Source organism: Haliotis cracherodii, unplaced genomic scaffold (assembly GCF_022045235.1).
Source record: "Haliotis cracherodii isolate W230 unplaced genomic scaffold, xgHalCrac1.p SCAF_10, whole genome shotgun sequence".
Classification (NCBI taxonomy): domain Eukaryota; kingdom Metazoa; phylum Mollusca; class Gastropoda; order Lepetellida; family Haliotidae; genus Haliotis; species Haliotis cracherodii.
Window position 1 is genome coordinate 32411448 of NW_027266265.1, and position 27725 is coordinate 32439172.

Consider the following 27725-nt stretch of genomic DNA (forward strand, 5'->3'; position numbering starts at 1 on the left):
CCCCATTTCACCTCACCTCACCTACTTTATGTATCCTATGGACAAGTGTAAATTGGCACGGCTCCCCTAAAATAAATAAATAAATAAATAATTAAGATGATATATGTTAATAGAAAAATGGACAAACCTCACACACCTCTTCCCTCACGAATTTGAATATCGCGTATTGACCCAAGGCCATAATAAAAAGAATATTACCTTTATATTTTTAGAAAAGCCAAAGTTAGCAATGTCCCAATCATTCGTTTCATGAACATACGTGGCGAGTAATTGGTTGAAAAACCAAAAGTACGGATATATTCTTGACTAATCTGACATACATTTCAGATTATTGCATTAGCTTCTGAGTATATACAATTACAACAAACAGACAGACAGGCGATAATCACATTAGGATGCCAGAGTCTTATAGGTATTCTTACACGCAACTCCGTCACATTAGATGAAGCCACACAAGCGGAAACCGCCAGCAAGTCTCCGTGAAGGTGATGACACCACGCAGATGGTTGGCACTGGCGACGGGTGTGTATGTCCTGGTTTTTTTGTTGAACAAGGGTTATGTCCTCGGACTTTCCAGACCAAATAAAGTTATAGTCTCGTCTCAGAGGAGGCAAGGGACATGGAGTGATGTAACCATATATCTTGTCTGGGATCAATTTGATGTTTGAAAACAGATGCCAAAGTTTCGTTACGCTTTAAGTTTTTTATGTTTGTTTGTTTGTTGTTTAACGCCACACCCAGCAATATTCCAGCAAACTGTTTTGCTGGATTTAATAATCGACACAAAGCATTACGTAGATGTAAATACGAAATAACAAAACAACTGGAAAAGTACTAGTCTGGATTTGCTAGTTTTATCTCAGTGCTCAATACAAAATGTACTTTACATGAGGTAGTTTGTAGGCACTTTCAACATTCAAAAATAAAACTAAGTCCAAATTGACATGGCAGAAACAGGCTGTAGGCATTATGCAAATTAGCCTGGTAAAAAGTTATCAAAACAACAATAAAAATAACAGCTATGTTTATGTACATAATAATGACATGTAAGTTGTTTGAGAAGGGAATATGTTACTTTTACGTTCTTATATTTTGACGATGATTCAGTATCCCACAATGCCACTCACAAAACACTTACCACTGACAAATCACATACACTGGGTTTCAAGCACCTGTTTTCAAGGTGTCATAGGTCATGGACATTCACCTTGATCTACTAACACCTGGTTATGCTCAGTTTCACCTTAGTCTGTTTTGTTCATATTTTTACACACTTTTACTATAAAAAGACATAAAAACCTTTGATACGCTGTATTTGTGCCATGGCCCAATTAGTACTAATTGAATATTTATATATTTTGTATATTAACTGCATTTATTTAAAATCTGAGATCGAAAACAAAGGGTTTTTTTCATTTCGGTGAGTACTTTAGCTGGTATCTATGATTTAGGTCACACGATGACACACAATCCACCTTGTATACAGTCCAACAAACCTTTCATAAACCTAAATCTCCACAGGTGTTCTGTTAACAGACTATGGGTCCTGACAGAGAGGACACCCTGAGCAGCAGATACTGGCAGCAAAGGGAAGCAACTCTGCACAGCTGGGACAAGCACATTGCCCATCTAATATTGTACTGGAACCAGACTAACGGGATCGGTTGGTCAGGCTCTGTGACTTGGTTGATGTATGTCATCACATCCCAATTGTGCAGATTGATGCTCCTGATGTCAATCACCGGATTGTCTGGTCCAGACCGGAATATTCACAGATCGCAAACACAAAGCTATAATATTGCAGAGTGCGACTTTGAACAAACAAACAAACAAAAGAGTACTGGAATCTGACACTTCCATGTAATTTTCAGTCGATTCGCTCGCTTGCACCAATGCATGTGTGTGAGCACCCGCAACTGCACACACCCGCACACACACACACTTCAATGTATCACTGGCAGATCCAGAGTGTGGGAGTAGGTGGAGCGCACCCCTCAGCGCACCCTTTTTCATAAATCCAGGTTCTGCCTCTGATGAAAAAATGTTCTCCTTTGGACATGAACAAACACAGGAATAAACAAATTTTACATCTGTTTATTTATGACAAAAGGCAAAATGATTTACAACTCAAGAAGACGATGATTGTTGGCATGAGGACCCCTAGTCCTGCCTGTATGTGGAGATCCACTAATACCATACCATGAAGGATGAAGGTTCCTCTTGGAGTGTCAAGGATGAAGATGCAGAGTATGATCTGAGTGTCGTAAGGGCACCTGCCATATTCAGCAACATTGGAAATACTGTATGCTGGAGCAATTACCCTCATATTCTGATTCGTGGAAGTTAAAATGACATGATTAAAATGTCTTGACCTTCATGTTGAGATGTGTGGATTCCACATTCTTGAACACAACACCTCTCAGTCACACACTGTGTCCATGCACACACTGACAGTCTGTACTGCACTGAACATGATCTCACTGGGTTGATTGATGATCTCATTGGCGAGGAGGTCGCATACCTGGTGGCATTCCTGCAATAGATAAAAGAAGTTAAACATACTTTCTGCAAATATATTGTCACTGAGCTTGGGGTTGATAGATAAGATTTTTGGATAAAGGAACCAGTTCCAGGGAACAAGAGCCTTGTTTTCGAAATTCAGAGCCAGAGGACCAATATTGCTCAGAAAAGGGGGCCATATTTCACACACAATCTGACTATAGCTTTTTCTTCACAACTAAATTGAAACTAATGTCGTCCCTTTCATGTTGATCTATCGCTCAGTTACAGAAATTTACAAAAACAATCAGCCTACTATCCAACCTCATTTTGAAAATAATGCGCAGATGCTGTAAGCGCTATTGGCCATGTTCACTGCCATGGTGACAGTCGATTCTTACCCGGATTGTAACAATGTGATAAAAACTTGATTTTTATTGCAAGCAAAGTGGATATTTTTTACAGTAATTGCACATTGCAATTACTGTAAGAGTGGTGAGTAATATTCCTCATCGCCAGAATTGCGTGTTGTCATTTTAAAAGTATTAGCAGTCATCACTAATATATCAGTGTGATATTTTGAGATTCTATTTTAACTTGTAAGGACTATGGGTCTATAGTTTACCAAGTGGCTGAAAGTGGAAATTTCATAACATAACTCATATGCAAATTGCAAGCGTTAAACCACTTATGAGAGGGTGCAGTGATTAGCTGGGGATAGACGTGTAATTCTTGCCACAGGCATTGGTAACTACAACTTGTTTTGTCCTTCACTACACACCACGCTGATCCTTGTTGTCCTGGATAGTCTCATTGAATGTTATTTATTATGTTAGTCAGATGAACGACTTGTGAGTAGGCAAATACTGCTTAATGCCACATCAGCAATATTGCAGGTATTCAAAGCAAAAACTAATGCACGTCAATTTAAACCGAGTAAACAGCATTGAAGCGCTGACTTGCTGGAACACTTGATCGCAGCATGTTTGGTTACCAAGAAACATATATTTCGTATGGAAACAAAAATAGCAGCTACAATCGATTCTTAATTTATTGATCTACCTGAGAAGCCTAATCATGCAGGGCAATAACCAGTACTACCCAAGTCAGCAAGCCTGACCACCTGATCCATTTAAGTCCAATAACCAGTACTACCCAAGTCAGCAAGCCTGACCACCTGATCCATTTAAGTCCAATAACCAGTACTACCCAAGTCAGCAAGCCTGACCACCTGATCCATTTAAGTCGCCTGATAAACTTTTGGGAGGGAGGACCTGATCTACCTGGATCTATTCTAGATTCTTTGTGAAAGGAGTCTGGTATCAAAGTCTCCACACCATGCCTTTGAGAAGGAATTCCAACAGTTGAAGCACTAGATCACAGGTTCATTATTCCTAAAGCCTAAAGTTTCAGACAAATTGGTCCAGTTGGTGTATGGTGACTTATAGTATACAATATTCTCTCGCTTTCATCTACGACAATAATGACCCACTCTTCCATGTCAGGAGCACAGACAGAAATAGTCCCTGATCATGTCAACCTATTTTAAACCTATTTGTTAACACTAATTTTATCAATACATACTGGACATCTAGGCACAATACACTAGCCCCTGGCAGTGTGCGGTTACAGGCTGTTAGATGGCAGGGACTATACAGAACAATTCCCAGCCAAGCATTTTCCCGAGGCAAGAGTTAACCGACTTTAAAAGTCAAGTTTCCACCCCTCCCGAAACCAGGCTGGTATTACTGGGCTCGATCGTAGTGCCACGAGTGGCTAATATGAGTTCTTTCCCTTCTATACCTCTCCTATGGACCAGTCAGATTCAACCCTTCATATTACTTGCATTTGCTTCAAATGGCAGCACCCAGTCAAGACAATCTGATCAATAATCAAGATCTATATTGTGATAAAAGCGTTCTTACATCGCAAAGTGCATTAAATCACAGGAACAATTTGATTAAAAACATGAAAAGATTTGGAAAAATATCTGTTGGTACCGAGTTGGCGGTGCACATGCTTTGCAAATCCTGCAATCGACTGAAATCTGATAGACAGTTTACAAACCAAATTTCAATGTCTACAGTTTTGGAGTTTTAGAGATAGGCAGTATTTCATTTATATCATAATGCTGGGATATGGGAAGGAAGCTCAATGTGGTGCTGGTCGTAGCACAATTTGAAGCAATCATGAACTTTTAATGTGAAGCAGAACTTCTTCTCAGCCCTCGAAAACCACAATAGCCCAATCCTGAATGAGCAGCAAATTTAATATGAATGAGGTGATCTCATTAATATCCAATAATCTAATTATGATCACACACATAATAGGATGATCTTAAACAACTTTGATTGACGCGACAAATACACTCTGCCAAAGGCTGTTTGCTTTAAGATGTTTTTGAAAGCTATTTCAGTATTGTCCTAGATACACTGACCATCTGGCAAGTGGGTGGCCATCTTACCAAGGTACTTCTGCCCAAAATGACCACACCTGAGGAAACATTTCAGCATCAGATACAGAAATCATAATTTGAACAAAACTTCAGGATAAAATTTGAAAAGGACAGATGATAATCCTTCCCCCATCCTCCATGTTCCTTTTTATCCATGTAAGTACAAAATTGGAGCCGACTAATCCGCCTCGCATCCACAATTAGATGGCAAAGCCTGCCCTGCAACCTAATAATCCCGCGATCAGCTCAACCCCCTTTCCCCAACCAGCATCCGGACAAAACACCTGCCGTTGCCCAAGGACACACGCTTAATGTACTTTCTTGCCATGGGGCGAGTGCTAAGTTTCATGTGACTGAGTAATGGGGAAGAACAACTGAGTTATTACTGGCTCGCAGTCTGCCTGCGGCCAGCCAAAATGTCAAAATCAATACGTATTTGATGAAAGCATAATCATAGAGGCCCCGGGGCTCTCAAGAAGCACTGATTATTTCCCCAGGCACAGAGATCACAGCTAAAAAATTTCAAAAGATCAGAAGATAGGCATCTGGTTTCCACATGAACTGAAGATTGCATTACCCAAACCGGTTCAATCAAGAATTCTACTTCCCCCAGGCTAAGCAAACTAGAAACTTGAAGCGAAATTTCAAAACTTATTTTGTGTTACAGACAAATGCTGCCAGCTATGTATCAAAATGAAACATCAGAAAAACACTTCTCAAATTTTCTTTGGCCATATATGGAGGAAGTTGGGAATCTTGTGCACCTGAGTTACTCAGGGAAATCAATTACTGCAGATGTTATTATGGAATGATGGTGTAATGGGGGGACACGATTACATTAACTTTTCATCTCACAATTTCAGCTAAATGGCTTACAAATATAGGACAAAAACAATTTCAATGGAATTACAACTCCATTGGCCTAAAGCTATCTGTACGATGAAGAATAAAATGTCAATTGTAATAAGTTTTTCCCAGAAAGAAATACAATCTTACATGACAAGCAAAACCAATATTTTACCTATCCATGTATTGGAAACAGTTTGTATCAGGACCTGCTCAGAGGCTGATATTTGGCACAATATTTCACTGATAACAGCACCAATAACACCGAAGAGGTTTGGATATTTAGTTTCATATTATTGCATTGAATGCAATCTCAAACTGAATTTGAGAAAATAAGAACTTCATTTTTCCCCAAAAAATATATATTAGTGCCCCAATTTGCCTGCCAGGGGTTTAGAATCCTGGATAAATCCCTGTGATTACCATGTTATGGCTGATCTTGTTAAATCTGACACAAGTACTGACAGCATAAAAGGTTCATGTCTGCATCTAAAGTTATTATTTAAATGTGATTTTTAACTTGATATCACCTGATCAGATTTTGTCTGTATGGATACACAACATTTCAATAATTCCAATAATTGCTTGCACAGAAGAATGTCTACAAACTGATACCAATCAACCATTTGACTTTATATCATATCCGATATTCTACTACTTCAGGATACTATTTGATCAGTAGCCATTTATTGTTGCACTCGACAATATTCCAGCTGCATATTAAACGCCTGTTAATTATACATGATTGATTCTGGACAAGGCAATCTAGAGATTGATATGATCAATGTCCCACTCTGTCTGGGTACAGAGACATGCAATCAACCAAGGCTGAGAGCCTGGCTGCCGATCCATTAAGTTACCTCGTACGACCAATCCTTACCCCCACAAACGTACCATATAGTACCACTCTACAAATAGCAACTGGTGGGTGAGAAAGTCTGATTGGAGAGTGTGAGTGAGTGAGTGAGTGAGTGGGTGAGTTGTGTTTAATGCCGCTTTTAACAGTATCCCTGTTATATCACAGCTTAATGTGGGAGGAAAGCCCGAAGTGATGCAGGTCTCAGACGTTTACCACTTTGGTGAAACCCACGAGCATGGGTATAGGGGACAAACCTAGAAACATAATCGGGGCGAACCGGGATTCATACCCACAATCATAGGTTTCTGGTGTGCCCAAGGGATGCAACTCTGCACAGCAAATCAAGGGGCCTTAGACAACTGGGCCTCCCGTGCCCCCGAACATCTGATTGGATACCTACCTGTTGCTACAACAAGGTATTGGTTTGTTGTTTAACGCCGCACTAAGCAATTTTCCAGCTATATGACGGCGGTCTGTAAAAAAATCCAGTCTGGACCAGACCATCCAGTGATTGACATCATGAGCATCGATCCACGCAATTGGGATCGATGACATGCATCAACCAAGTCAGCGAGCCTGACCACCCGATCCCGTTAGTCGCCTTTTACGACAAGCATTGTCGCCTTATACTTTTAGCCACTAGTCTCTAGACAAAGTCTAGTAAATTGCTGTTTGGTAAAGTAAGTTTTGCGATTACAAGTTCATCTATTAACGCCAAGATCTCCAAAATGCAGACTCAAGACTCAAGGGTATTGGGACTGCATGGTGTATTGGGATGAAAAAACAAATAGATTTGTTTGTTTATTTGTTGTATTAATCCACACTCAGCAATATATGACGGTGGCCTGCAAGTAATCGACCCTGGACCAGACAATACAGTGACTGACATCATGAACATTGATCTACACAATTGGGATCGAATACACACATCAACCAACTCAGCGAGCCTGATCATCCAATCCTATTAGTCGCCTCTTACGAGAAGCAGAGTCGCCTTTGACGACAAACATGGGTTGCTGAAGACATATTCTAACCCGATATTTTCACGGCGAAAACAAATAAAAAAATCAATGCTTTAAACTTATTTTTTCATTTCATCACATTGATCCGTACTATTAAAGGTTCAGCACCATATCAAAGCTAACTATTGTAATGTACAGCTTTCAGGGCATGAATTGCCTTGCAATACGTAAATATATCAATATATCATTGCTTATTACTGGTAACAAGTCCCAAGCAAACAGAATCTTACACAATCTTTTGTTTGTGTTGTTCAACGCGGCACTCAGCAATATTCCACTTATATGACGCGGTCAGTAAATAATCAAGTCTGGACTCTGGATTGACATGAGCATTGATCCACATTGATGATGACATTCAGATGAACCTTTTTCGTAAACAGTTGTGGAAAATAAGCACCATAAAACAGTCCTTCCATGAGTAATATACTACTCAAAAGAAGTTAAGGACCACCCATTTCTTTCATATAACTACCGTATTTTCTTGAGTATAGTGCGCACCCGTGTATAATGCGCACCCCCCTCTAGTGGGTTCAGTATTTTGAAAAAAAAAAAATTTGAATATTATGCGCAGAAAAAAAATACACCGTACCCTTTCAGCGAAGTCCGGCAAACGAACGGGTGATGAGAAACTTCGTCAGTACAAATTCGAAATTTGAGATACAAAATCACCAGACATGTTTATTTACCGATTAAATAGTATTTATTGTTCTGCTAGGCATTATTTTATATCCAGGGATTAAGATTACCTTGTGTATTGTCTCGTAAACTAAGCTGGAAACAGCAATCAGCTGTACACACCTTTTCTTGGAATCGACCGGTGATTCGGTCAAGACACACCCAATGATATAACTTTATAGGATTTTTAATGCAAAGATCGGCACAAATTGTATCTGAAACTATTTTTTTTATCAGGAATAATATAATCCATTATTTTCTTAATTATATGCAGCCTTTACTAAACATATTTAAAATAATAATAACCCTAAGCGAAGCAGCTGATCGCTATTGCCGGGTATTATTTTTTACATGGAACCAATCTGACCAGTCACCGGTACAGTTATTCTGTCATGCCATGACAGATTTACAATGGTAATATGAACAAATTTGGTTGTCCTTAAATTCTTCTAAGCAGTATATATCAAATGATAAAAGAAAAAGATTTATGGGACTTCATATTAAAACACAAATTTCTAATATTGCAAAAATTAATAACCTTAATATGGTGATGAAATTTTACTTAATTTTTGTCATTAACAAGAACACCATGACAGCATGCAAACATCTTTACAGGTGTCCCAAAATGGCTGAAATAATGCTGATGTGATGTTAAATTTTAACTCACTCACTCACTACAAAGAGGTTGATTACAAATTAATTCAATCCAAAAGTGCCTTTTGAAATTAGCCCCTTGTAATAACAGTACTCTAAAGATGAAACAAGTAGACTCTCTGGTTTAACTTTGATGTTTTTGAACCAAACTTTGTTTCTTTGCACTTGCAATCACTGTCCAATTATGTCGCCCCCAATACTATTACAAAGTTTAATGTCACGATTGTGACTCCAAAAATTTAGTTTCAGCATGACTTAATGCAAATTGAATGTTTAATGAAAGAAACGTGAGCAAAACGGACTACCAAAAGCGCTCATAATATTTCGAACATTATCGTCTTTATGTCTGGTTTTTTTGTTTGTTGTTTAATGCAGCACTCAGCAATATTCCATCTATATGGCGGCAGTCATATACATTCCAGATTATTGCATTAGTTTCTGAGTATATACAATTACAACAAACAGACAGATACGCGATAATCACATTAGGATGCCAGAGTCTTATAGGTATTCTTACACACAACTCTGTCACATTAGATGAAGCCACACAAGCGGAAACCGCCAGCAAGTCTCCGTGAAGGTGATGACACCACACAGATGGTTGGCACTGGCGACGGGTGTGTATGTCCTGGTTTTGTGTTGAACAAGGGTTATGTCCTCGGACTTTCCGGACCAAATAAAGTTATAGTTTTGTCTCAGAGGAGGCAAAGGGCATGGAGTGTTGTAACCATATATCTTGTCTGGGATCAATTTGATGTTAGAAAACAGATGCCAAGGTTTCGTTACGTTTTACGTCGAAAAGTTTGAAGAGATCAGGGCTAAACAGGTCAGGCCGAGCATAGGTTCCAGTCATTGCTTTGTTTGTTGTTTAACACTGCATTTAGCAGGGTTAGAAACTAACAGTTTTTGTCCACTAGTCCTTATAATGATAACATATAGCAAAATCCTTAAAATGGGGCCAATTTCTACTAGTCCTTAGGATACCTTTACTATTGGGTAGATCGGTAAGGACTACAGGACTAGTGCCAATTTCTAACGCTGCATTTAGCAATATTCCAGAAATATGACGGCAGTCTGTAAATAATCGAGTCTGGACCAGACAACACAGTGATTGACATCATGAGCATTGCAATTGGGATAAGATGCCATGCATCAACCAGGTCAGCAAGCCTGACAACCCGATCCTTTAAGTCACCTCTTACGACAAGTATAATCACCTTTTACGGCAAGCATGGGTTGCTGAAGACCTATTCTACCCCGGATCTTAACGGTCTGGTAACCATGGCAACAGAACTGCTCATGACATGTAGATACAGTAATATGAGTATTACAAGATCAGAGCCTTTGTAGGACCTACACTACTGAGTGACACCAGAATTGGAACACACTGTACCCATGTGACCTAGGTTAGAACAGATCCAACACCCCATTGCTTGTCGTAACAGGCGACTCAATGGATCAGGTGCTAAGACTTGGAGTCTTGGTTGATTGCATCTCATTGTAATAAAGTGATTGGTTTGCCTGGCTCAGACTTGATGATTTACAGGCCCTTCATGATGTGAATAGATTTTTGCTGACATCGGCATAAACAGAAAACTAGCCCCAGCATTCATTCTGGCTCCAAAAGAACAGTTTGTGTGTCTTAATTAACAGATGTTCTTGCTTTCTGCAGTTTAGAGACTGCTGTGCAATAGTTTTCGCTGATGCTGAGAAAGTCCTTCACATAGCCATCATGAAAAGAAACTTCTTCACGACCCACCAATACCTCCATCTTGTCACATGTTGAATGCCATGAGCAGTACACACCACACATGGAAAGTGATAATGTTTTATTCTGGCACCAAGTAAGGTCACACACTGCTACACAACAGCATGGGGTGTTGAGGTGCATATTACTGTCTCAATATGTCACTAAACATGCTAAAGGGTTCAAATCTGATATAACTGTAGTGATAGGCTTTGCTTATTTTTAATTGTCTAAGAACATCTCTCGTTCCCGAAGCACTAATATCCTGGGTGCCATTGTACAAAACAATCTTCAAATCTGATATAACTGTAGTGATAGGCTTTGCTTATTTTTGATTGTCTAAGAACATCTCTCGTTCCCGAAGCACTAATATCCTGGGTGCCATTGTACAAAACAATCTTAGTGCTGAAGTAAACATAGATCCCATACCTTAACAGACTTCTGACGGTCGTAGCACTTAGCTGTTTCATTCAATGGCACCCTGGACTATTTCTAAAAGGCACAAGACCCGTGAAGATTCAGGCTAGAATAGGTCTTCAGCAACCCATACTTGTCGTAAAAGGCGACTATGCTTGTTGTAAGAAGAGACAATTAACGGTATCGGGTGGTCAGGCTCGTTGACTAGGTTGATGCATGTCATCGTATCCCAATTGTGTGGATCATTGCTCATGATGTCAATCACTGGATTGTCTGGTCCAGACTTAATTATTTGGAGACCGCCGTCATATAGCTGGAATATCGCCGAGTGCGGCGTTAAACAACAAATAAACAAACAAACTCTAAAGGCATACTATGTAAACTGCCCAACAGGCACATTCATACCTTCAAGTGTGCAAATGAGGCACGCTGGAAGTATCACACAGACCACATATATTATTTGGAAAAGTACATGCAGCTTGTCTTTAATATTGCCCTCAAAGTAATATGGAATTGTTAAATAATCAAGCTGTACTGTTTCTTCAGCACCTATGCGGGACGAGATGGGGAGTATCATCAAACTTGGTGAATGCTGTATCACCATTAGGTCAATAATTAGATGTAACTGAGAATCCTCAAGTTTACTTTGTGAAGCATTCGGTTCTTAAAGCGTGTTCAAACGTTCTTCACTTTCAAGGTATTTGTCAAGTAGATACTGTTTACCACAACCATCAGTAATATTCCAACTATGTCACAATGGCCAATAAATATTCAGAGTCTTGACCAAGCAAACCAGTGACTAAAACATGAGCAGCGACACTCCCATCAGAGCAGTATGATTCCTGCTATGGAAATGAACCCCTTCAAGGTTTATTTAACTAGAGAGCATAGACCTGATAAAACATGACAAAACAACAGAAATGAAGAAAATGACTATAACCTGCATAATAGCAAAAGATGCCTCATATCAAGACTCAGAACTTGTTCGTCCAAACAGACCAGTCGGAGTTCTCTCCCTTGTCACATGTTGAATGCCATGAGCAGTACAGACCACACATGGAAAGTGATAATGTTTTATTCTGGCACCAAGTAAGGTCACACACTGCTACAAAACAGCATGGGGTGTTGAGGTGCATGTGGCCCACAATGAGTAATTTGCATGTTAAAGGCTTGAAAAAAGAACTAAAATATCAAATACAAGTAAGTTTAGTGTATGGTTATCCAGATGCAACCTGCAGGGCTGTACTGAAAATATTCAACTGGAGGTCCTTTACTATTTGTGTACCAACATTTGCATTGGGAGCTGCATGCAATAGCATCCTTGACCTTTAGACCCGTTAAGATCCGGGTTAGAATAGGTCTTCAGTAACCCATGCTTGCCATAAGAGGCAACCAACAGCCTCGGGTTGTCAGACTCACTGACTTGGTTGATGCATGTCATCATATCCCAGCTACATAGATTGATGCTCATGATATCAAACACTGGGTTGTCTGGTCCAGGCTTCATTATTTACAGACAGCCATCATATGGCTGGAATATTGCTGAGTGTGTCGTTAAACAACAAACCTGATCATTAATGGACAGCGACCATGGATCATTTCTCTTGATTTTAATCAAAATATAAAGATATCCACGGGTTTATGCAAACATTGCAATGGCAGGTGTGACAAAAGTGACCCATGACAACAGAATCAACGGAAACTTGTCATCCCTAAATGGACCTTTGTTCAGACCACCAGGTAGACAAATCTGAGACTTGAACAAATCGTTAACAAATACATTCTAAGTAGATATCAACAAGAGATATGTGTATATTCATATTCCCATAGAATACACAGCATGCAAAATAGTAAAACACAAGAATTGTTAATATTTGTAGTAACATTTCCAACAATCATTAAATTGCAAAACAAAATCACTGGTGATTTATGGAAAGTTGTAGTCAACCTAATAAAAACATTTCTTAGTCAAACACAAAATTTAAGGATAATTTCTGAAGATGATTCAACTTGTTCTTACCTCTCATCATAGGAGGGGGTCCTCGCATACCGGGTCCTGGGGGTCCTCGTCCTCCCATGCCAGGGGGACCTCGCATTGGGGGACCTCCCATCATCGGGCCTGCAGGATCAAATTCTCAAATAAACTTCATGGATCAACTACAAACACCACACAAACATTCTGAAAACGTTTTCTGGGCACAGGGCACATCAGCTCTCAACTTGTGTACAATTATTCACTTGTGTAAAGTTCATGATGTAAAGAAAAATCTAATTGGTCTCTATCCAACGAAAAGTGTAGCATAAGTCTAGCTTCTAGCCTCACAATGATCACACATTAGTGGAGTGAGTGAGAGTTGGGGTTAACGCTTTGAACACTATTCCAGTTATACCATGGCATGTCAGCTTAATGTGGGAGGAAAACCTGAAGTGTTGCAGGTCTTGGATGGTCACCACTTTCGTGAAACCCAGAATCATGGGTAGGGTGTTGACAAAATAAGAAACATAATTGAGGCGAACCTGGATTTAAACATACGATCATAGGTATAGGTGTGCCCAAGGGACAACTCTATACAGCCAATTGTGGCGCCTTTAACTGTCAGCTGACCATGTTGCTGGTCAATCAGGTCTCAAATCACAATAACATGTCACATATTAAAAAAGCTAATTGACCAGGTTCATGTATACACTGAAAATACTGGTTTATTTTTTCTGTAATATTTGGCAAAAAAAACTAAAAATCAAATGAAGTTGTTATGTGTTCCCCGACATGAGATAATCAAATCATCAATCAATCATTCTCAAGTACAGACTTACTGCTCAAATCGTTTCCTTGTCTTAAGTCGACTATGAGCTTTTATTGTGTCAGTTTATCTATCCGAACTTCACTTCTCGTGTGATGGATTTATTAGGTTGCCAAATCCATGCAGCTCCATCATATCAACAGACAATGCTCGAACAACCAGTATATCTAGGTAATAATTAAGCCCGATTACAATGTCGTACCTTGAGGGGGTCCTCGGGGACCAGCTGGTCTAGGTCCTGCTGAGTAGGATGCTCCACGACCACCTGGTGTCATCATTTGTTGAGAGGGACCACCGACACCCCTCACTGGGCCCTGTAGACCAGGACCACTTCCAGATCCACTGGGTCCCATCACGCCACGCCCTGCGGCACGTCCCATACCAGGACCACCTGCACCAGCCAGGGGCACTCGAGCAATGCCTTCCTGTAGCAATCAAATATACAAGCATGATGTAACAAGTGACTTTCTCAAACAAAAATGTTGACAGAAACAGCTGATACTAACAGCATTTTCTGTGTAACGGTCTTACTGCATATAGAAATTAAGGTGTGATCTAGACATTAAGGTTTGGTGCTACAATATCTGAACGAACAGCACGGCATGTCTTTAAGTTTTGACGCTTAGATTTAATTAAGACGAGAGCCCTCTATTTCAAACTAATGACAATTTTATTCACAGAAAAGCCATTTTGAAGGTACAGGAAGAGATGTGATATTGGACATCATCAGATATTTTCATATAAAAAAGCAGTGAGATGGAGGAGGATGAAAATCCAGATGATCGAATAGTGATTTTGGAAATTGGCACTAGTTCTGTAGTCCTTGCCAATCTGCCCAGTAGTTAAGGTATTACAAGGACTAGTTGAAGTTCACCATTTTTAAGGGTTTTGCTATGTACTATCATTATAAGGACTATTTGACTAAACATGTTCGGTTCAACTGCTGCCTTTGTTATGATTCCAGTAATCAGAGGACATACATCAGCAGTTCAGTACGCTCCATAATTGGGGGGATTCAGCCCAACCAGACAATCATCTCCCAATTGGGAAAACAAAATCACAAACAAAAGCAGCAAATAATCCATGACCATTGCACATTTCAACTGTTTGAATATTGTCATTTGGACACATGTCTGCATCAACAGCCATTTTAATACATTTGTGCCAAAACCTTGCCATAATTTAAATCATGTATTTTGAAATAATGTGCTAGCCAACAAGTTTTCTGAAAACAATTTTTATTTGCCTTCGAGCTGGTGATTTTGTTTGTCAAATTGGAAGGTGTTTGCCTGGCTGAGCCGAGTTCTCTCAGGTGGCTTACTGAACAAGGTATAGAGAGAGTAATCAGACACACTGAATATGACCATAACCAGATTTCTTACCTCTGCTGGTGGAGGTCCTTCTACTGTCATGGACACAAGGTGTTCTCCTCGGAGAAGTACCAGTCCCAGAACTCTCTTCTCCTCCCTTTCTCCAGCCTTCTGACTCTTTGGCTTCACCTTTCGGAACTCATCACAATCTCCCAGAATCAGGTTCATGTGCTTGTCGAAGGCCTTAAACGTACCGATGAAGATGCGCCCATCTTGGAGGGTGCACCTCATACGGTAGTTTATGTGCTGAAGCATTTTGCTGCTTTTCGCAACCTGAAATAGGCAAATTGTTCAAAATGGAATGAAACGAGCTAACATAACATGCAGACATAATGTTTCAAAACTTTTACCAACTGTTGCCACTTAAGCATGTTAAGCTTTTGAGTGAGTGAGTGAGTGAGTGAGTGAGTGAGTGAGTATGGTTTTATGCCGCTTTTAGCAATATTCCAGCAATATCACGGCGGGGGACACCAGAAATGGGCTTCACACATTGTACCCATGTCGGGAATCGAACCCGGGTCTTCGGTGTGACGAGTGAACGCTTTAACCACTAGGCTACCTGACCGCCCGTTAAGCTTTTGAACTTAACTTCTAAATAATGCACACACACACACACACACACACACACACACACACACACACATACATGTATCATGTGTGTCTGTGTGTATGTATGTATAAGGTCATGAAAAGAAGAGGACTGACATTTCATGTTTTGTCCACCTAAATTTTGAATATATGCTTATACTAGCATTTACAAGATGGGTTTTTTAAAAACTGGTAATGAGTTTATTGCAACCAATCGATATGAATTTCCTAAATATATTTGAAGCAAACATGTCGAACATCCCTGAAACGTTCATGAAACGTAACATTTTGATACAAAATAAACACCCGAAATATCAATGATAGATCTAGTATCAAAATGAACAACCGTCAAGAAATAGAGCACATTATCAATAAACACTGTCAACAAACTAAAATAACTGTAAACACTGATTAGATGTTTTAATTGTACTCACATTTGATAATAAAAGTGAGGTCTGCATAAGTGATAACTTAAGTGCTACATCACGAAAATAGGATACACAAGTAAATAAATAAACATGTAACATCAAGCTCAATCTAAACGAGAACGACACTAACTTTCATTTTTAGGAATCGCAAACAATATAGTTTCTTGTTAGAAAATGAATCAAAACAACATGAAACACAGAAAATGAAATATTTTGATGTTTCGAGATGTAAACAATGGGTCGCGGGTTCGATGAAATCACAAAGATTCCATGTCTCTTTACAAACAAAATAGTCAAGTTATCGTGATATACATCCACGAAATAATAAATAGGCACAAACATATAACATTGAAGAAAAGAATAATGAAAGTCTTACCATCTTGCTTCTATGGATGTAACAGATTAACAAAAATTAGTTTGGGTAGTGACCCAAATTATCAAACATTCACATTTGGAGCATGTACGTTTCCGCGGCGTATTTCACTTCAGCGTCATCTATGCCGGTAAAGGGAGATAACCACCAGTCATATATTCACTCGGTGTAACCACTAAAAATAAATGATGGAACATTCATTGTTGATCGAATTTACACATATTGAGTCAAAACTCGTGTTCAAATGTCAATGAAATCAAGAATTTAATACTTATTTAATAAAGTATTTTATTCATAAGTTTGATTCCGCCAAAAGGACCCATTCGTGGGGAATTACATAATGACAGAATTATGACTTATATAAAGAAATTAAGAAAATAGTGTGGGAATTTGTCCGTGGAAATTTAAATTTAATTTATTGAGAAATATTAGTTTTAAAAATTCACACACTATTGAACGTAAATAATTGCAGGCTATTCTCTTTCAGTGTCTTTCCCCAAAACCATAGATGTATATAAGCCTTTATTGAATTCGTTATATTTCTTGAGACAAGTGCCCGCTTAATAAATCTGTTTCTCAATATGACGTACGGCACATTGTCAGAAACATATCCATCCTCGATTATCCATTCAATTATTAACATATAGCATAATAGAACAGCGATATGATACACTGGATAATCTAGGATGAAAACTACCACGTTACGTATTGGTGCATTATTGTCGGTTTCCGAGTATACAACACTGTAAAATCTACATTGTTTTGTTTCTTAGGATACATCAGACCATTAACAGGGAGTTTACATAAATGGGTCGGGGTGTAGGGGTGTGCTGTGGGGTGGGGTGGGGTGGGGTGCGGGGGGTGTACGTAATACCCTTGGGGGCAGTTAACACCGAATATCGAATAGTTTAAATATTCATGAAAAAAATCAATTATACACTGTTTGACTTCCTATAGCCATAAAATAACATTTCCAATCACCCTGGTGCTTCAGGGTAAGAGAATTCGAGGCCCCCTTATGCTTGTCTTGTCGTACTGTGGGGTAGGGTGCGGGGGGTGTACGTAATACCCTTGGGGGCAGTTAACACCTCCCCCTGGATCTGCCCGCGAGTAGACTGAAATCATGCAGGGGCACAGGTGGCCCAGTCGTCTAAAGCGCCGCGATTCGTTGTGAAGAGTTGCGTCTCTTGGGCACGCCAGAAACCTATGATTGTGGGTCCCAATCCCGATTATGTTTCTAGGCTTGTCAGCACCATACCCGTGCTCGTGGGTTTCACCGAAGTGGTAAACACCTGCGACCTGCACCACTTCGGGCTTTCCTCCCACAATAAGCAGATACGCTCTGAGATAACTGGAATACTGTTAAAAGCGGCGTTAAACCCAACCCACTCACTCACTGAAATTCTACAGTGTAAATCATCTAACTTTCCTTACCCCCAGTGTAGGAAAAGGAATCCTGATAGCAACGTGGATGGCACACGGATGAAGGGTTGTGCTGTCCTTATATATCTTCATCGAATAGTTTAAATATTCATGAAAAAAATCAATTCTACACTGTTTGACTTCCTAGCCATAAAATAACATTTCCAATCACCCTGGTGCTTCCCTTATGCTTGTCTTGTCGTACGAGCCGACTGAGTGGATCGGTTGGCCATCCGCGTCATCCTATCTCGACGGCATGGGGCGGTGCTAATAATAACAATCACCAAATAAAGATAAAATAAGATGTAAGTTCTCGGAGAAGTTTGTAACAATCACAGGATTGTCTGGGCCCCGTGCCACAAAGCGATTTTAGCGCTAAGCTGATCGTAATTCCCGTGCTTTAACATAGGCTCATACGACTATTCACAGGCCGGCGTCATACAGCTGGAATATTGTTCAGTGTACATGGCGGTAAACAACAAACAAACGCAACTTTACAACTGAGACAAGACTATCTTCGAAAATAATAACCTTTGGATTATTAAACGATGGGGAGCTTAACATGCACATAAACAATATGAAGATAACACAAGATAATGAAGGCATTATGAAACGGGCAAATCCATGACCAGCATTAGAGGCGGATCCAGGATTCTGAAATGAATGAGTGAGTGAGTTGGGTTTAACTCTACTTTGAACAGTATTCCAGTTGTGAAAAGGTGGGGTGCACACAATACCAAAGTATGGAATACATTTCCCCTGGTTTACGAAACCGACAATCTTAAATATAAAAACAATCAAGAATTTTGTTATATATAAAATCAGTATGACAAGTGTTTTGGCGCTCTGACAATATATATGACAATGAAATGCCGCTGTCAGATTTTAGATTCATAATATTTATAAGGACTCAGACAAGGTTATTGTGTCATTTTAAGATGGGGATATACTGCATGTTGTATATGGTTTTATCCACCCTTATCCAGAGTCCAACCCTCTTTCTAAAGTAGACAAAACATTGGTGCATTTGGAATACTTACAGGTGATACAAAAACGGCAATCGTGTATAACTAATTTATTTGGTGATATATTTGCAGCAGAATTACAATATTACTAACTACCAACTCAAATCAAGGGTTGAAGGAAAGGTATATCCCGGCCGTCATCTAAGAATATGTAACATCTGTAACATCTGTAACCACAAGTTGTTGAGGATAAGTATAATTGTTTTTAGATATTTTTCCTGCGTATGCAGATTCACGTCATTAATATCTTTAGGATGTACCTCTCCATCTTAACAGGGACTATTAAATAATATTTTTGAAATCTGATAGTCAAAGCATTATTTTGTATTACAGTAACTATATGAAGGATGCATTTAGTTGTGCGTTCCTTGTAGTACTAAGTGTCACGTATCTGCAGCATATGAATGTTAGCCACTCACTCATATTTAATGTAATTTGTAAATAACACTTTTGTTCATGGGCCCAAGTCCTTATAGTGAATACAATTGCTTCATTGACTACAAATCCCAATATGCCAGTGAAATTATCAACTAAACCACTGTGCTTTTAACCAACACAACCTAACTTAATCACTCGCTATCATATGTTATGAAAGACCACGTCGGAATTCACTCTACAAAGGCAGAATGTCAATCACAGACGCAAACCCAAAGAACACGTTCCTAGGTCATATCGTAACACTGAAGACCAGGGTTTGGTTCCCGACTTGGGTACAATGTGTGAAGCCCATTTCTGGTGTCCCCCGCCGTGATATTGCTGCAATAGTGATAAAAGCGGCATAAAACAGTACTCACTCATAGTTAATAAAAAAGGTGCGATTTAAAGTTAAATTAGTAAAAAATATCCCAAAATATAAAATATATTAAAGATTTTTAAAAATGTTGAATCTGCATACCAAATACGATGTTATTTGCGTGTCACGTACCACACTGATGAGTCCCGAATACCCTCTAAAGAGACCCCCGAATCCCGCGTACTGTAAGGGGGGTGGGGTTGTCAGCCTCAGTATGTTGTGAGAAAGATATCACTGCTCATTTTATGTTGGCTTTTGTTGGTAAATGGCAAAACTATGCAATTTAACAGATGCGGCTTGAATAGGGACCTTGACTTAGAATTAGTGGGGTATAGAAACACCATCCCAAACAACATGATGTCATTTAATCGATATCATTAACCACGTGTACACCACTAATAGTTGTTGGATGCTGATTGTTGACGTCGCAAGGTGCCCGTGGTAGTCATGGCAACAACCAAGCTCCAGCAGCCGGCCACGTACAGAGGTGAACACATGAACACAAGATGGCGACCGCAAGCTCTGCGGGCATCGGTGGAGCCGAACTTCGACAGCGCTATCAGCCAGAACAAGACCCAGAATGGAATTCAGATTTGCCTTACGGGGGCAAGGTTTATCTTGCTCGGAAGAAGAAGGCCGATCCTACATATGTACGAGTCTTGGAGGTGAGTCAGTTCACGGTGAAGTTGGTCCGGGGTCCTGGGACGTTGGTGCCATGTGATGTATTTCAGAACAGTCAGTCATCGAGCTCAGTCTTTATTCAGATCTTGCCAGAAAAAGAATAAGAATAAGCTTAATTTGTTGGGGCAAAACAAGTATATTTTAGTATTGTATTATTTACATTAGTATGTCGGCGTTTGCAGACAGATAAGATTATTTCAAATTGCGGTTGAAACCAGTTAATGGGCGCCATCAATGATTGATTAACCTTTGTTGTTATCCACGGGTAGTGATGCGGATCGGTACTGGACACACACAACTGACTGGTTCGATAAACTGCGTCTTCGGGTTGATAGCAGAAATGACATCAAGCTTAAAGCAATGTGTGGAGACATTAATTATGGAGATTAATCATCAATATTTAATATTCTGTCATTGATTTTGATCATCTTTCAAATACGTTTAATTTGATAGTCATGTTCTGATTGAGACCACGTCCCTGGATTCATATTTAATTGTTTCAAACTGCTTTTCATTTAAACTGATTGAAGTATGCAGAATTCCTGCCATAATCATGGCTTTCATGGTAATGAAACATACATTTATTCAGTGTACACAGTCTTAGTTCTTTCTCAGGATCAGCAATTCTAAGCCTTTTGAAGTGAATTGGGTTGTTTTGGTGTCAAGTAGGGCCAATATTTTACCTTATTTCACAGATCATACATACAGTACAGTTTGTAGTAAGTGAGTGAGTTGGGTTTAACTAGTCTTCAGTATTCCAGTCATATCATGGGGTGTCTGCGTTATGTTGGAGGAAAGCCCAAAGTGAGGTAGGGCTCATGGCGAAACCCACAAGCAAGGGTATTGTGCTGACAAACCTAGAAACATAATTGGGGGAACCGAGATTCGAACCTACAATCATAGGTTTCTGCACAGTGATTTGCTTTACCCTTGCTCCCTTTCAATACAACAACAACAAATAAGCAAAGAAAATACAGGTAGGATACAATATGATTGTGATTGAAAGTATGCTTATTACAGACCCCTGCCTGCTAGAAGTTGCTAAACTTGTTATGAGAGCTATTTTATGGAATAATCTATGTATTGTCGTACATTCAGAGTTGAACCTCATCAAACACTGGCTTTTCATGCACTAAGAACTGTCTACTGTTATGAATAATTCCATGCCATCTCAAATATTTTTCTTTCCAAATCGGGGGGCATGGGTGACCCTGTCTTCTAGGGCGACGCATTTCGCTGTGCAGAGTTGCGTCCCTTGGACGGGCCAGAAACCTATGATTGTGGGTTCGAATCCCGATCTATGTTTCTAGGTTTGTCAGCACCATACTCGTGCTCGTGGGTTTCACCGAAGTGGTAAACGTCTAAGACCTGCAAAGGCTTTCCTCCCACATTAAGCAGACACGCCACGATATAACTGGAATAATGTTAAAAGCGGCGTTAAACCAAACTCACTCACTCACCCACTCACTTTCTTTCCAAATCACAAGAAAACAAACCTGCATACATGCTCTTTATTGGGGAGAAGATTTTTCAATATTATTTAATGCTGTTGGTTAGTGGACTGCCTACCCATTCTATATTTCAGGTACTTAAGCTTACGGGTGCTGTGTTTCCTACCCATACTATGTTTCAGGTATTTTAGCCAATCCATGCTAAGTTTCAGGTACTTAAGCCTACCGGTGCTATGTTTCAGGTAGTTCAGTCTACCCATGCTTAGCTTCAGGTTCTTAAACTCAATGATGCTATGTTTCAGGTACTTTATTCTACCCATGCTATGTTTCAGGTACTTTAGCCTACCCATGCTATGTTTCAGGTACTTTATTCTACCCATGCTATGTTTCAGGTACTTTAGCCTACCCATTCTATGTTTCAGGTACTTTAGGCTACCCATGCCATGTTTCAGGTTCTTTATTTTACCCATTCTATGTTTCAGGTACTACTGATTGTGTTCACAGTGTCACTGGTCATCTATGCCTACTTCTACTTTGACCACCTGCATTTCCACATTGCGCATGCGTATGCACATATGGGCTATGCAACTGCACAGCACCAGGTTGGGCAACGGTACCTGCATGGCAAGGGGATAGACCGACATGCTGGCAAGGCCATGGAGTGGTTCAGGTAAACATCTAGTTTCTGAAATGACAATATTTTACAGAAAAACAAAACATTTTCCGAAACTGCAGTAATCTAAACTTGCCAACTATTTTAGACTTGCAACAGCTGTATTGGAAAAATTTGTTTCAGGGTTTGTATGACAGACTATTAAAATGCAAGCAACTTCAGAATAATTTTGATAGGTGATCTAAATTAAACTATGAAAGCCAGGGGCCCCTTGTCATAACCCAAATGACGAAGTAAAGTGTGAATTATTTTAGAAGGTGTTCCAAAGGTACATGCAAATACCATTGCAGAAAACTTTCATGGACACAAGGACCACTCTTAATATCGAACATTGCTAATTGTTGTGGTGTCGTGGCTTGTTGCCGGCCACTGTATTTGGAAATGCTGTCCAAGGCAACATTCATTTATTCACTCACCAGCTTTTACATGTACAACTTTCTTTCAGATTCTAACATGTCATGAAATGTATAATCAAATAGCAAATGGTTTTTTTCATTCCCAAGGATTGAACACACAACGTTCATATCTGTTTTGTTTGTTTGTTTGTTGTTTGTCGCACTCAGCAATGTTCCTGCCATATGAGGACAGTCTGTAAATAATCAAGTCTGGACCAGACAATCCAGGGATTGACATCATGTGCATCGATCTATGCAATTGGGATACAATGAGTCTTTATTATGACATGCATCAACCAAGTCAGCGAGCCTGACCACCCGATCCCATTAGTCGCCTTTTATGACAGGCAAAGTTGCCTTCATAGATCGTTTGACCATGAGTCTAGTGGGGTAGTGTTATAGCCTTGTGGTTAAAGCATTCTCTCATCATGAAGAGTTCAATTTCCCACATGAAGTACCAGGGGTAAACATAACTGCTGGTCCTTTGGCCCGTGGCTGGCAGAAATAGCAGAAGGCCTGTTGTTACTTGAATTGAGTGTCCTGTAGGACAGGTTGATGGCCCATGCTTATACATGTTGTGATTCACCTGCAAGATTTGGGGAGTGTCAATGCCAGCTGGTCCTACTGAGATGCTGGTTGTTTTCAGTACTTCTGCTGTTATGTTCAACAATATTTGCTGATTCTGCATATTTTCTATTTCAGGAAGGCTGCCGATCAAGGTCATCCCCATGCCTCCTACAACCTGGCCATCGGGTACCTCCGGGGTCTGAAGACTGACATCAAAACAGGGTCAGTAGATGGTTACATTCTTATGCAGCAGTAGAAACTAAGGTTTTTGTCCTCTTGTCCTTATTATGATAACATATAGCAATACCCTTGACATATTTCCAAAGCTGTTATGTACAAAATTAGTGAACATAGGCATTTCAGCAGAAGAATGTTTGCTGGACCATTCAAAATATAATCAACATATCATTAATGTGTGGTTACCTGTGATACCTTGTTCAGTGTGTGGCTCATGCTATCAACCGCTGGTCTGTGTGGCCTGGGTTTGTTTATTTACAACTGCACTCCCTGTTATATACCTGGAATATTGCTGATTTGGGTTTTAAAACACTTTCACTCACTTGTTTAGATTCCTGTAGAAAGTGGTAAGTGAACCTTATATATATAGTCCGTGTGCGCTTTTCTATATGTATGTTATTATGCTTGCAGATAGTAGTATTTCTGCTTGTGATTAATATTATACTTGTAATGTTTATGTTGAGTGTCGGTGACGATAAATGCATTTCTGTGTGGGGTGGGAGGTCATCTGTGTGTGTGTGTGTGTGTGTGTGTGTGTGTGTGTGTGTGTGTGTGTGTTTTCATAAGTGTGCCTGTGTGTGTCTACGTGTTTGTGTAAGATTGCGTGGGCGCATGACTGTAAAAGTAATTTGGCGTGAGAGAGTGTGTGTGCGCATAACTTATTCGTATTTAAACATTGTGTTGGTATATGTCTTAATTCATCTTATCCGGATCATGACGCTATACATATGATCTTATGTCTAGTGTCACGTAGGCCATAAGTGGTCGGATGTTATATTTTATTGTTTGTGTACGTGTTTTAGTATGAAGTGTAGATAACATGGGACACTATAATAAACATAAATCTCTCTCTCTCTCTCTCTCTCTCTCTCTCTCTCTCTCTCTCTCTCTCTCTCTCTCTCTCTCTCTCGTTAACTCATTTATTTCTATGTTTTTTGTCTCTTTTACAGAGAAGCCCACACATTGATTCATCACGCAGCCTCGAAAGGAGTATCCGAGGCTCACAAGGTCCTCAACGAGGTCTGTGCCAAAGGAGGCTGTGATTAGGTCACAGCGAGTCTCACCTGATCTGTGTGTTACAGGATTTATCTAGACCTGCTCAGTGGGAGAGGTGCACCACTCATGTCAGCAGCAAATGTCAGTAAAAATTCCAAAATAGGAATAAAATATTCCCAATTCATTAATGGTAACCAGTATTATGTCTTTGAGGTGACTTGTATTTCACTGTTAAATTACCTCTGAATTTAGGAGAAGGAAACTTTCAAAAAAATCCAGTTTTGAACAAAATAATGCTGTTTTACTAACTTTCCTGGCAAGTTTGGTATCCTAGATAAATCCTGATGTTATCCGTCCATATATTTCAATGGTCTACTGCTGTATCATCAAAACTGTATAACCGTCCAGTAGAACTACATGTACTTTGAGTCTGAATAATACAATGTAGGGACATTATGTTTATTTTATCCATCTGCTAATGAAATGGTATGCAATTTCTATTAAAATTCATTCATTGACTGGTTCCATGAAGACTGCTGAATTTCTCCGTCCGACAGTTAAAGTAATGGAACACGTCCAACATGACCTTCTGTTGGATATTTACTTTGTACATTAAAATAAAACTATGATCTTCTGTTGCATCTTAATTTTGACCATAAAAAAATAAATTTGGATGTTAGTTTGAATAATTGTTAGAACTTATTCATCTGATATGCTCCAATGAAGACTGCTGAGTTTATCCACCTGACCTTTAAAAAAGTGGAACATGTCTGTATAACTGTTTGATAATTATTTTTGTCCATCAAATGATATTTGGATGTTATTTGAATAATTCTCTGAACTTAAAAATCTGATATGCTCCAATGAAGACTGCTGAATTTATCCACCTGACTGTTAAAAGACTGGAACGTGTCTGTCCACCATTATTTTGTCCATTAATGAAAAAGCTCTTTGGGTGTTAGTTTGAATGATTCTTTGAACTTATTCATCGGATATGGTTCCAAGACTGTTAAATTTATCCATCCAAAAGTTAAAGCCATGGACATCCTTATGTTGAATCTTTATTTTCTCCATCACAGAAAATTAATATTTTGGTGTTAAATTAAGTAATTGTTTTCGTCTTCATGTGTGCACTTGTGAGAAAACAAGTTATAATAGCACCAATATTAATGTAATCGTGTTGAGGTGGGTCAGGTGAAATGGGGTTTAACGCAATGTTTAAGATCATTACACTTGTATAGAGACGCATGTACTAGTGTTGAGACATGTTACATTACAATGGGTAGCCTAGTAGGTAAGGTTACTCGTCTCACCTAAGACTGGGTTTGTTTCTCTACAGGGGTACAATGTGTGAAGCCCATTCCCTGTGTTAACATCATGATTTGGATGAGTCTTACTGAATGTGGAGCAAACCCTTAGGGCTCAATCTGTATGTCTGTTACCTACAATTTGTGGACTGTTCTTATTAAGAGTTTCCAAATCCACCAGGCTACACCATGAGTTTGAAAAAATTGCTGTTTCTAGATATTTTCATTTCAGAAAAATATCCAGCAGAGAATATGTTTGTGCATATTTTCAAATTATTAAATTCTATTTATGCAATAAAGTTTTTTACTGATATTAAATATTCAATATTTTATTTGTGTTGCAGGGAGCATTTTTACACATATAAAAGATGTTGTTAGAGATGTAGAAAAAGCAATTTACACTAATTGTGACCAAAATTTAAACATTTATTAGTATTTTGTTATCGGTTATTACCTACTACGAAATGTTCATGTACGTATGTTTGTGTTGGCTGTTTAATTTTGGAAGGGAGTATGATTTAAATATTTTGTTATTATTTGAATTTCAATGATTTTGTCACTATGGTATCTTCTCATGGATGGTTGCCAGCGATGGAAACTAACATTTAAAACCATTTAAAAATGGCAATGTTTTACTGGTTGTAATAATACCTTAAATATTGGGCAGTTTGGAAAGGACTATAGGACCAGTGGCGATTTTTATCTCTGGTTTCAGTTTACCTGTGTTAGAAATGTTCAATGGGTTAATGAATGTGTGTTGTTTTTCTATATGACATATGGTAACTTGTCAAACCTTTCATATGATTTCACTGTTGTTTTGTAGAGCTGAGGACCTATTTTGGTCTTATCAATACTTGGAGAGTTGGGATTGTTCAGTATGGGGACAAAACTAAACTTGCAACCAAGGCAGCTGTTAAACTATATGAATTTTCATGTTTTTATTTAAAGGACAAGAAAAAGAACAAACAATATTTTCAGTTCACATTTTATATCCCCTCACCTTTTGTTTATTCAATGCTTTTTATGCTTTTGTTGTGCTTTTATTCCATTCTGTGCTGCCTTGTTTTAGAAGATGGTTTGAAATGTTTTCATGTGATGTCAGTGTTGGTACAGGCCACAAGTACAACATGAGACAGTGTGCAAATGTGTAATCCCAGTATGTACCATATGTTCACAAGGTCTCATGCTGATGGAGGATGCTGCTTAGCTTCTGCTGCTGTTATGTATGTGCTGTATACACTACTATTTGTTATGTTACATGTTGAGAAATAAAAACTATCTAATATATGTACTCTTCTGTCATATTATTTCTTTTTTTCATTATGATTGAATGAGATTGTTGATCGAAGAAGCTATCTTGTGATTCCTGTTTGCTGACAGGATGGATTGTTGTTCATGCTATCAGCCTATAGTATGTTTGGTTATGTACAAGGTGATGTGATAA

General features: G+C 39.1%; 2 protein-coding genes across 2 annotated transcripts; one reads left to right on the forward strand and one right to left on the reverse strand.

Annotated features, from left to right (window-relative positions):
• Window positions 1-2078: 2078 nt before the first annotated feature.
• Window positions 2079-16858, reverse strand: LOC139449226 (small nuclear ribonucleoprotein-associated protein B'-like). The gene is made up of 5 exons (XM_071230628.1): window positions 16738-16858; window positions 15358-15618; window positions 14178-14400; window positions 13195-13293; window positions 2079-2533 (listed from the first exon to the last, which is right to left on the reverse strand). The coding sequence occupies exons 1-5, from the start codon at window positions 16738-16740 to the stop codon at window positions 2499-2501; spliced, it is 621 nt and encodes a 206-aa protein (XP_071086729.1). The 5' UTR covers window positions 16741-16858; the 3' UTR covers window positions 2079-2498.
• A 3602-nt stretch (window positions 16859-20460) lies between these two features.
• LOC139449242 (uncharacterized protein HI_1625-like) lies at window positions 20461-27535 on the forward strand. Its single transcript, XM_071230630.1, has 4 exons — window positions 20461-20639; window positions 22589-22776; window positions 23877-23963; window positions 24929-27535. The coding sequence occupies exons 1-4, from the start codon at window positions 20481-20483 to the stop codon at window positions 25023-25025; spliced, it is 531 nt and encodes a 176-aa protein (XP_071086731.1). The 5' UTR covers window positions 20461-20480; the 3' UTR covers window positions 25026-27535.
• The last annotated feature ends 190 nt before the right edge of the window (window positions 27536-27725 follow it).